The following is a 12,487-nucleotide window of genomic DNA, read 5'->3' as shown; positions in this document are numbered from 1 at the left end:
AAATTTAATGTATACTTTACACTTGTATATTATTTGTTGTTACTGATATCTTCTAGTGGTTGGACCGTCACGAAATCAAACGTCGACACCCGCACCTTTACACTGCTGACCTGGAAGGTGGTGTTTGGGTACCAGGTGATGCAGTGGCTGACCCTTTTGCTGTGTGTGTCACTCTGGCTTCACTTGCACAGAGACAAGGTTGGTGTTTTTAGCTAGATTACATATTTATACAGTACCATAATTTATTTTAATTTTGGTAAACTTTGAAATAATGATAACTGTAATGCGTATCAGTTTAGAATGTTTAAGTGCTTAAGGTTTTAACATTAAAGAATATATATATATATATACAGGTTGTACCTCTCTAGTCCAGCATTCTGTGGTCCGGAAACTCCCGTGGTCCGGAACGATTTTAGTTTGTCCAATAGGTAGATAGGCAGCTTCTTTTTTTTTCTTATTTTTTTACTTATCTGAATTATTATTATTATTACAGGAGTATTAAATTTTTGCCCCTCAGGCCCCAATGTGGGTCAGTGACCTATGCCCGGGTGGGCTAATCCCCTTAAAAAAAAAAACAAAGCCGCGGGAAATTAAGGTTTGTTTACATCCGGCAGGTCAGCTGCTCTCTCTTTCTCTCTCTCTGCTTGTCTATACAGAGTACAACATTTAACCCCTCATTATATATGAGCAGTAAATAAGTGTTGCTTTCATATTCTTATGTAGAGTAATGACGATATGCTTTCACATCTGCGTACTTACATACGCGCAGTCTCACTTTTTTTTTACCACTAAAGGTTAGCTACTTATATTGTTCCATTTATTAACATTAAATAACATTACAGGTACTTCAAACAACCATATTAATTTGTTTACATTAATTTTACTACAGCTAAAATCAGGGTCTTATTTTCTTCAGTTTTATATGTAGAACCAATCAGTCACTGGTTTTGTAAGCTTTAACAAAAACAATGCAGGCAACCGTCTCGTCTCCTCTAATATTCCACGTATTATTAATAAATTGTATAATTAATTTTGCACACAAACATTAATTCAATAAAAACAAATTCAGAAACATTAATTAAAATATATATGAACAGTAAATAAGTGTTGTTTTCATATTCTTATGTAAAGTAATAACGATATCTTTTCACATGTGCGCTTGCGCACTTACATACGCGATCTCTCTTTTTTCTTTACCATTATCGTTAGCTACTTCTATTGTTCCATTTATTAACATTAAATAACATTACTTAAAACAACCATATTAATTTTACTACAGCTGCAACCAAGGTCTTATTTGCTTCAGTTTTATATGTAGAACCAGTCAGTCACTGGTTTTGTAATCAACAAAAACAATACTGTCTCATTTCCTCGTGTTTTAATATTCTACGTATTATTAATGAATTGTATTGCTCATTTTGCACACATAAACATTAATTCAATAAAAAAGACATTCAGTAATAAACAATAATGAATCTTTTGTACATAATAGAAATGACGCTGTTTACACGATTATGCACGCCGTTTGCACATTGGCGGGCTGTTCAAACCCGTCGAAATTCAAGTATCTGCCGTCAAAATTTTTATTTATTTATTTTTTTGTGTTCCAATAAAATACGTTAAGAATTAAAAACTCCCGAAATTTGAGAAGCTACTATACGACAATTAACCCTTCAATATGTCTTCAAAGAGACCATGATGCAGAGAAAGTGGTGCTAGTGCTTCCAAGCATAAGCACAAGTACCTATCTATCCAGGAAAAGGGTGAATTTCCATGGTCCGGCAATTTCCATGGTCCGGCACCGGTCAGGTCCTAAGGTTGCCGGACTAGAGAGGTACAACCTGTATATATATATATATATATATATATATATATATATATATATATATATATATATATATATATATATATATATATATATATATATATATATATATATATATATATATATATATATATATATATATATATATATATATATATACACATATACATATACATATACATATATAATTTTTTTTTTTCATGTAAAATCTGACGTGGATAAAATGAAATCTTGATAAATCACTGCGGAAAATGAAACAGCGGGTATAGCTTTAAGTCTTTATTCAAGGCATCTTTAGAATATACGGTATTGGCGAACAAAACGCTTAAGATTATTTATTTTCGATGTGTTGAATATACAATAATATATATATATATATATATATATGTATATGTATATATATATATATATATATATATATATATATATATATATATATATATATATATATATATATATATATATATATATATATATATATATATATATATATATATATATATATATATATATATATATATATATATATATATACTGTATATATATATATATATATATATATATATATATATATATATATATATATATATATATATATATATATATACAATATTACCCGCCCTAGCAGCCCGGTTTTCACCTTTCGTTTTTATCATGTCACCTTGGTGCCTGCTTAAGTGAACTTTCTTAACTTGCAGTTTTTTCCTGTCTGGCGGTGAGTGTCGACCGAGCGCTATTTTAGATTGCCCCACCGCCACCCTGCCTGACTGCCTGTTTTAGCTCATAAAATTGTACAAATTGCCGGCCAAGCAATTTACATTGCTGATTATATAATTTGGTCGTTTGAATATAAACATCCATATATTTTGCTTTGAACATACAAAGTACACTAGATAAGAGGTACTATACAGGCAACTATGTTATCTTTTGGTAAAATATATGACATTTATATTCAAAATATTCCTGATCTTACAAGAATCCCTTGTCAATCAATTATATTATCTAACTTTGGTTGAGGTATTATTTATTACAAAAAGTTAAGTATTCTGGTTTTCCACATCTCCTTGGGGCAGTTGGTAGGGGGGTGGGGGAGGGAGGGACGACGACCATCTGTTACCCCGTGACAGATATTTTTTTTATTAACTGAAGATATTTAACAGCTCGCAAAATTCATACAAAGTGCCGGTCGAGAATATAATTTCCATTGCTGAAATTCTTATAATTTGGTGATCATTTTGAATATAAACATCATATATTTTGCGTAGACATACAAATTTTAGATAAAAAATTTTCTGAGTAACTATATTATCTTTTGTGCAAAAATATATGACATTTTATATTTAAAATATTCCTAGTCTTACAAGAGAATCCCATAGCTAATTGATATCCTAACTTTAGTTTGAGTGTGTTATTAAAATTTAGTGGTTTTCCCCCAAAAATTTCTCAGAGAGGAAGGCGGCAGTGTAGTGTGAGGAGGGAGGGTGAGTCCATTATTTGAATGGACATTAACTTGGCGACTGTATTTAAAAAAAAATTCTTCACACGGTAACAGATGGTCGGTCGCCGGTCCCTCCCTCCCTCCCCCCCACCAACGTCCCTACTAGATAAATGTGTGGGAATACCAGACTGTTTACCTTTTTAGTAATAAATAATAAATCAGACTAAAGTTAGGATAATATAATTGACATTGCTGGATTCCTTGTAAGACCAGGAATATTTTGAATATAAATATCATATATTTTGCACAAAAGATAACATATTTACTCAAGAGTAAACATTATATCTAAAATTTGTATGTCTAATGCAAAATCTATGATGTTTATACAGTATTACCCTGCTTAACGCGCTTTCACTTAACGCGTTTTCGCATATACGCGGTGCCTTGCCAAAGCTGAACTTTCACTTAACGCGGCATTTTTCATCATATACGCGGTGAGTGTCCGGCTCGAGAGCTATTTTTAGATTCGCACCACCCCCCCACCCGCCACCCTGCCTGACTGCCTGTTTTAGCTCATAAAATTCATACAAATTACCCAGCCAGAATATAATTTACATTGCTGGAATTCTTATAATTTGGTGATCATTTTGAATATAAACAACATATATTTTGCATTAAACATACAATTTTTAGATAAAAATTGTTCTCTAGGTAATTATGTTATCTTTTGTCCAAAATATATGACATTTATATTCAAAATATTCCTGGTCTTACAAGGAATCCAGCAATGTCAATTATACTATCCTAACTTTAGTTTGAGGTATTATTTATTAAAATTTAGTGGTTATCCCACACATCTCCTTGGGACGGTTGGTGGGGGTGGGGGGGAGGGAGGGACCGACCGACCGACCATCTGTTACCCAGTGAAGAATTATTTTTTTTTTTATTAACTGAAGATATTTGTTTTAGCTCATAAAATTCATACAAATTACCCGGTCAGAATATAATTTACATTGCTGGAATTCTTATAATTTGGTGATCATTTTGAATATAAACAACATATATTTTGCATTAAACATACAATTTTTAGATAAAAATTGTTCTCGAGGTAATTATGTTATCTTTTGTCCAAAATATATGACATTTATATTCAAAATATTCCTGGTCTTACAAGGAATCCAGCAATGTCAATTATATTATCCTAACTTTAATCTGAGGTATTATTTAATACTAAATGTTAAAAACTCTTGAATGGAGGATTGGTGGGGGGGTGGGGGGAGGGTTGGGACTGACCACGCGGTTGGAAGAGGGGGGGAAGGCAAGGTGGGGTACTTTGATTGACAGATAGTGTCGAAGAATATTTTTTTTTTTTTATTAACTGAAGATATTTGTTTTAGCTCATAAAATTCATACAAATTATCCGGCCAGAATATAATTTACATTGCTGGAATTCTTACAATTTGCTGATCATTTTGAATATAAACATCATAGATTTTGCATTAGACATACAAATTTTAGATGTAAAGTTTATTCTGAGTAAATATGTTATCTTTTGTGAAAAATATATGACATTTATATTCAAAATATTCCTGGTCTTACAAGGAATCCAGCAATGTCAATTATATTATCCTAACTTTAGTTTGAGGAATTATTTATTACTATACCTGGTTTTCCCCCAAAAATTTCTCAGAGGGAAGAGCCAGTGAGTGTAGTGTGAGAAGAGGGGGAGGGAGTTGAGTCCATTATTTGAATGGACATTAACTTGGCGACTGTATTTCTCTATTTCTCTTAAGTATTAATTGTGTGCATGTACCATCATAAAATTAAGATGTTATTTTTACTACAACATAGTTATTTGTCGTCAAAAAGTGGAGTTTGGGGGTCGGGCTGGGTTCTATTGGAATTAATCCCATATGTTCTGTTATTCACTTAACGCGGTTTTCACTTAACACGGGACCCTCTGGGTTCAATTGACCGCGTTAAGTGGGGTACAACTGTATTCAAAATGATCATCAAATTGTAAGAATTCCAGCAATGTAAATTATATTCTGGCCGGATAATTTGTATGAATTTTATGAGCTAAATTAAAAAAAATTATACTTCTCCGTGTAAAGGGGTACACCCACCGCGGAATGTGAGCATTCTGGGTTCTGGCAGGGCACCGCGTAAACGTGGAAACACGGAATGTGGGACCGCGTAAAGTGAGGGTTGACTGTATACAGTAGGCCCTTAACGTACGCGGGTTTATAATACACGGATTTGCAAATACGCGGATTGCCCCGCCGGAGGAATATTCTGTACACTGAAGTAATTGAAGTACACTCAAATCGCGCGCCATTCAACTCGCGCGCGACACTGAACACGGGACACCGCCCGCTCCCGCAACCTCACACACACACACGCATAGCTCTCCCTCACTCAGTCAGTCTCGCTGTAACCACGCTTGTGTTGACATCAGCATTGTAGTTGCAAAAATATTACATTTCCATGAATGTATTATATCAAGCACAGTATGAATAGAATATCACTAATATAAGAGTATTTTAACCGAAAACTACTAAAAAAATGAGTAACATATCTTGAACATCGGAAAGTTAGGTAAAGTCTTTTGTTTTCATGTAGTTTATCCTAATTTACATTGAAATGCATCACGTTTCAGCAAAACTACTATTTATTTCTGAGAATATGGAAATGTAATATTTTGCTGAAATGACGTACGTATTACAGTGGAAAGTGATGAAAGCAATGACTCGCTTTCTTTCGTTCAAAAGATGTTACCATAATCGCTTTTCGAATGGTTTTCAGTTAAAAAACTGTTGTATTACAATAATATTCTATCCTAATTCACTTGTGATGCAACATTTTTTTAACTGAAAACCATTCGAAAAGCGATTACGGTAACATCTTTTGAACGAAAGAAAGCAAAAGTCATTGTTTTCGTCACTTTCCACTGTAATACGTACGTCATTTCAGCAAAAATATTACATTTCCGTGAATGTAGTATATCAAGCACTGTATGAATATAATATCATTGTAATATAACAGTATTTTAACCGAAAACTATTAAAAAAACGAATAACATCTCTTGAACATTGGAAGGTTAGGTAAAGTCTTTTGTTTTCGTCATGTATTTTATCCTATTTTACATTGAAATACATCACGTTTCAGCAAAACTACTACTTATTTCTGAGAATATATTCATTCAGGCACAGTTTAGGTAAAATATACATGTGCAGTGAGTTCTGCTATAACGCGTGTTTTGACAACGCGAATTTGCTCGAACGCGATTTATGAATTGAGGAACGATATTTGTAAAACGCGAACTCGTTTGCTCTAACGCGATTCCACTCGAACGGTTGTTGTGGCTTCAGTTCACGTTCGACATCACATGTTCAATTGAGTTATGTGTTTTGTTTGTGAACAATTGCAGAAATAATGTATGTAATATTTATGTATACAGTATACCTATATATTATAAGTAAATTGTAAAATTTTACATAAAAGAGAAAATCAAATTACATAGCGTTTTACACCCTCGCTCTCTCTACATCACACACAGTGTTTACAGTTCACGTTCGACATCACATATTCAATTGATTTATGTGTTCTGTTTGTGAAGAATTGCAGAAATAATTTATGTAATATTTATGTATACAGTAAACCACTCACAAGGTCCTACAGTACCACTAATTATTTTATACTGAAACTTACGTTTGGTAAGCTGGATTAAAATGAAGATTACCGGTATATTAAAATAATAAAAATGTATTATAAACCAGTCTAACATACTGTAATAAACACAGCTGCTATTATCATCCCCCCCCCCCACCCCCATTTGCCAGTGACAAGAAAGGGAAAGTGACCTTGACTGTGACCGCCTGTGGCTATTTTTAGCCGCCCTTGTGTTCGGAGGTGGTCAGTAATGCATATCTGTATATTTACTGATCATAATACTTATCTCTTATAAATAATTCATTTAAAATTTATTTTTTTGCAAAGAATATTCAATAAATGACTGCATTAATTCTTGAAACTACCTACAGTGGTCAATTTAGGATATAAATAATGAACAGAAGTCACGTCATGGATTCGGAGTTTGGTCCTTAACGATCACCATAAATGTAGCCTCCCTTTGTCGCGAAACACGTATATAAATTAAAGAAAATACTTGCAGTATATTTAATATATTACAGTATATTATATATAAATAAATAAACAAATAAATTCAAATTCCCTTATCATCCTATGTCATATACAGAAATACTTGAGTCCCTGAGCGAGTACACAAAAAGAAAACGGACATCCTGGAGTGGATAGAGAACGGACATCTCTACTGGGGGACTCAAACGTTTCTCATGTTTTGTGGGCGCTCTAGCATAATATGAATAATATGTAAATTACAATATATATATATATATATATATATATATATATATATATATATATATATATATATATATATATATATATATATATATATATATATATATATATATATATATATATATATATATATATATATATATATCTTGATAAAATCACACGGGAAAATGGAAACAACGGCGTACCTTAGCTTTCGTCTTTATTCAAGACATCTTCAGAGGCAACTGGATTACATGGACAGAGAGAGGCTTAAATATACAGGGTGACCTAAAAACATGAGGTCAGGTCAAAACGATGACATCCACTAATCCCCACACCAACACACACGTAGAGGAGCTTAAGAGAAGGGTGGTGACGTGACTAACCAAGTCAGGTCAGAAAAAAGGGACCCACAAAATAACTATCATACATCTGAAGATGTTTTGAATAAAGACGAAAGCTAAGGTACTCCGTTGTTTCCATTTTCCCGTGTGATTTACATCAAGATTTATCTTATCCCGCGTTTTCATTGTGGATTTACATGATATATATATATATATAGATAGATAGATAGATAGATAGATAGATAGATAGATAGATAGATAGATAGATAGATAGATAGATAGATATAGATATAGATATATATATATATATATATATATATATATATATATATATATATATATATATATATATATATATATATATATATATATATATATATATATATATATATATATATATATATATATATATATATATATATATATATATATATATATATATATGTAAATCATAAAAATTTAAATAAAAGAGAAAAACTAAATACGTAGCGTTTAAAGTGTTAAAGTGTACTGAACAGTGTTGTGGCTTGGCTCAATGTTTACAGTTCACGTTCGACATCACTTGTTCAATTGATTTATGTGTTTTGTTTGTGAAGAAATACCTGTACAGTATATGTAAATTGTAAAATTTTAAATAAGAGAGAAAAACAAAATAAGTAGCATTTAAAGTGTACTGTACATTGTGGCTTGGTGCGGGGTTATGCAGTGTTTACAGTTCACGTTCGACATCACATGTTCAATTGATTTATGTGTTTTGTTTGTGAAGAATTGCAGAAATAATTTATGTAATATTTATGTATACAGTATACCTGTACAGTATATGTAAAATGTAAAATTTTAAATAAGAGAAAAACAAAATACATAGCGTTTTAGACCCGCGCGCTCTGTTTACTCCACACTTTGTTTGAAACACGTGTGAATTTTTAAGTGTCCTCAGTGAATTCTGATTACTGTTTCTCCAATTTTGTGACTATGGAAAAGAAGAATATCTCTGGGAAGCACTCTGGTGATCGCATTTCCGGTGGTGATCGTAAAAGAAAGGCTATAACACTTGAAGAAAAGCTTGATGTTTCATGACTCCTCAGCCTCAACATCACCCTTATCCCCCATCAAGTTATATTCATATTTTTTCAAGGTAAAGTGTAACATTTACTGTATGATTTCATTATTAGATATGAATGTAACATTTATTTAGACTGTGCTATCCTTTGTGTTAGGCTAACTACGAAATTTTTTTTCGATTTGGAGTAATCTGCACCTAACCCTATTTTCTCTATAAGCCCTGTTATTTCTATTACACGAATTTCTATAACACGATGTTTTACAAGAACACTACTATCGCGTTATAGCAGAACTACCTGTGCTGAAACATTTTTTTAATTGAAAACGATTCGAAAAACACGTACCCTCTAGCCCTGTTCAAGGAGAAGACTGGGAGGAGCTGTTTGGTGTTTAAGACGATGACAAGGAAAATGATTTTGATGGATTTTAATGAAAATATTCAGAAAGACCCTGGCACTGTCAAGGAAAGTGGCTGCTGAAGGCTTCCGGAACATGGCAGAGGACGAGATTAGGGAGCTAATTAAAGCGCACGACACTGAGCTGACCGAGGAGGATCTACAGGAGTTAGTAGACTCAGGCAAGGAAGAGGAAGAGGAAGCGAAAGGGAAAGAGGATGAGGAAGAGCACCAAGAAATAACGTTGGAAAAGTTAGGGGAGATGACCAGGAATATTGAGGCACTGAAAAACCTGGCCTATAGTATGGACCCCTCCATGGTGCGTGCCCTGAAATTCATGCGAGGGATGGATGACGTTTTCGCTCCATACAAAAACATCATGGAAGAAGTGAAAGAAAGAGACGACAACTCCCCATCACCATGTTCTTTGATCACCGAAGGAGAGATTTAACACCATCAATCACTGGCGGCAGTGAGGAAGCAGCTGAATCCACCGTCGCCCCCACTTCACCACACGTTATGGAACTGAGTGACGATGAGCCCGATGACCCCCGTCCTGTCGCCGAGGATAGGTACTGTACAGTAAAGTGAAATTTTTATCTCTTTTTTTTTAAGAGGTTTTCTTGCCATGTTTATTGTTTGTAAAAATGCACAGCACAGTACAGTTCAGTACTGTACATAGGAAGTGGAGGTGCAGTTATTCACAAAACATTTGTGTTCGTTGTCGGCAGTAGTGACGGGGAGGAGGCAGAGGGGGTGGAGGAGGCAGAGGGGGTGGAGGAGACAGAGGGGGTGGAGGAGGTAGAGGAGGTGGAGGAGAGGAGGGAGCAGAGGGAGCGAGTTGGAGGAGTAGTGACCTTGGACACAGGAGCAGGGACAAGCGGAGATGCCAGCCAGTACATTACGGGTGTATTAATTGTTTTTATAGCTATTTTTGCATTTTAATATTAAATATTGTACATTACGTTTCAACAAAACTACCATTTATTTCTGAGAACATGGAAATGTAATAATTTTGCTGAAATGATGTACGTATTACAGTGGAAAGTGGGATAAAATTGTGATGAAAGCAATGACTTTCTCTTTCTTTCGTTCAAAAGATGTTACCGTAATCGCTTTTCGAATGGTTTTCAGTTGTGGGATTATAAGGCTAATGATAGGATAGAATATTATTGTAATACAGTATGAGTACAACAGTTTTTTAACTGAAAACCATTCGAAAAGCGATTACGGTAAAATCTTTTGAATAACGAAAGAAAGCGAAAGTCATTGTTTTCGTCTTTCCACTGTAATATGTACGTCATTCCAGCAAAAATATTATATTTCCATATTTATTTCTGAGAATACCTATATTCATTCAGTCACAGTTAAGGTAAAATATACTTGTGATGTAATATTTTAATGAAAATACCAGGTATTTAGAAATACGGTATCGTAGTTTTCTTTTGTTTCAAATTTAATTAACAAAGATTGATGTTTCAAATGTAATGAACAAAAATTTATGTACAGTATCTATAAACTTTAAAAAATGAATACTTTATGTTTTACATCGTCCTGTGCATACCATACCATGCATTTGGCTACTTGGGCTTGCTATGATGACGCAAGAGATCTGCCCTAGCAACTGTACCGACACTCACAGCTGGTGGTGCGTCGTTTCCATTGTTTACTGGTAGTTACTGGTAAATATTTTTCAACCTAACGAAACTATTACCCGTTTAGAGGTCGACCCCCAATTTTTTGCCAAATAATTTGGTCTTAAAAACTTGAACTACACACCGGTATATACGGTAAATATGGACATGGGGAGCCAGGGTTTTTTTTTGGGGGGGGGTCAGCAAAAGTACACGGATTTTTAACATTCACGGGTATCTCTGTTACCTAACCCCCACATATGTTATGGGCTGACTGTATTATTATTATTATTATTATTATTATTATTACAGTAGTACCCCAATTTACGCAGTCAATTGAACTCACAGGGTACCGGGAAAGTGAAAACCGCGTAAAGTGAACAACAGAACATATGGGATTAATTCCAATAGAGACTGGCCCGACCCCCAAACTCCACTTTTTCCGACACAATACCTATGTTGTAGTAAAAATAACATCTAAATTTTATGATGGTATGCTCACACAATTAATATTTAAGAGAAATACAGTCGCCAGGTTATGTCCATTCAAATAATGGACTCAAATCCCCCCCCCTCTTCCCAGCTCACTGGCCCCTACCTCTCTGAGAAATGATTGGGTGAAACACTAGATTTTAACGTTTAGTAATAAATAATACCTCAGACTAAAGTTAGGATAATATAATTGAAATTTCTGGATTCCTTGCAGGTCAGGGAATATTTTGAATGTAAACTTCATATATTTTGCACAAAACATAAAATACTTGCTTTGTGTAAACCAAATTATTACATTAGATCTAAAATTTGTATGTCTAATGCAAAATCCATGATGTTTATATTCAAAATGATCATCATATTGTAAGAATTCCAGCAATGTAAATTATATTCTGGTCCAGTAATTTGTATGAATTTTATGAGCTAAAACAAATATCTTCAGTTAATAAAAAAAAAATATTCTTCATGACACTATCTGCCAATCAAAGTACCCCAACTTGCCTCCCCCACTCTTCCAACCGCGCCAGATGGTCAGTCGGTCCCAACCCTCCCTACCAGAGAAATGTGTGTGAGAAACCAGAATATTTACCTTTTTAGTAACAAATAATACCTCAGACTAAAGTTAGGATAATATAATTGACATTGCTGGATTTCTTGCAAGACCAGGAATATTTTGAATATACACTTCATATATTTTGCACAAAAGATAACATATTTGCTCTGAGTAAACAAAATACTTGCATTACATCTAAAATTTGTATGTCTAATGCAATATCTATGATGCTTATATTCAAAATGATCATCAAATTGTAAGAATTCCAGCAAAGTAAATTATATTCTGGCCGGATAATTTGTATGAATTTTATGAGCTAAAACAAATATCTTCAGTTAATAAAAAAAAAAGAAATATTCTTAGAGCACTATCATCCCAGTAA

General features: G+C 33.5%; 1 protein-coding gene across 12 annotated transcripts in view; it reads left to right on the top strand.

The window, feature by feature from the left end:
• LOC121878544 (pyruvate dehydrogenase phosphatase regulatory subunit, mitochondrial-like) overlaps positions 1-12,487 on the top strand; it is a 103,276-nt gene that overhangs the window by 53,829 nt on the left and 36,960 nt on the right. For all 12 annotated transcript variants that reach the window (XM_042384842.1, XM_042384844.1, XM_042384834.1 and 9 more), the window contains one exon: positions 57-198. In XM_042384842.1, the coding sequence (XP_042240776.1) occupies positions 57-198 (142 nt within the window). The remainder of the gene's footprint in view (positions 1-56; positions 199-12,487) is intronic.

This window comes from Homarus americanus, unplaced genomic scaffold, assembly GCF_018991925.1.
Source record: "Homarus americanus isolate GMGI-L3 unplaced genomic scaffold, GMGI_Hamer_2.0 scaffold41027, whole genome shotgun sequence".
NCBI classification, from domain to species: Eukaryota; Metazoa; Arthropoda; class Malacostraca; order Decapoda; family Nephropidae; genus Homarus; species Homarus americanus.
This window is presented reverse-complemented; position numbering and strand designations above follow the sequence as displayed.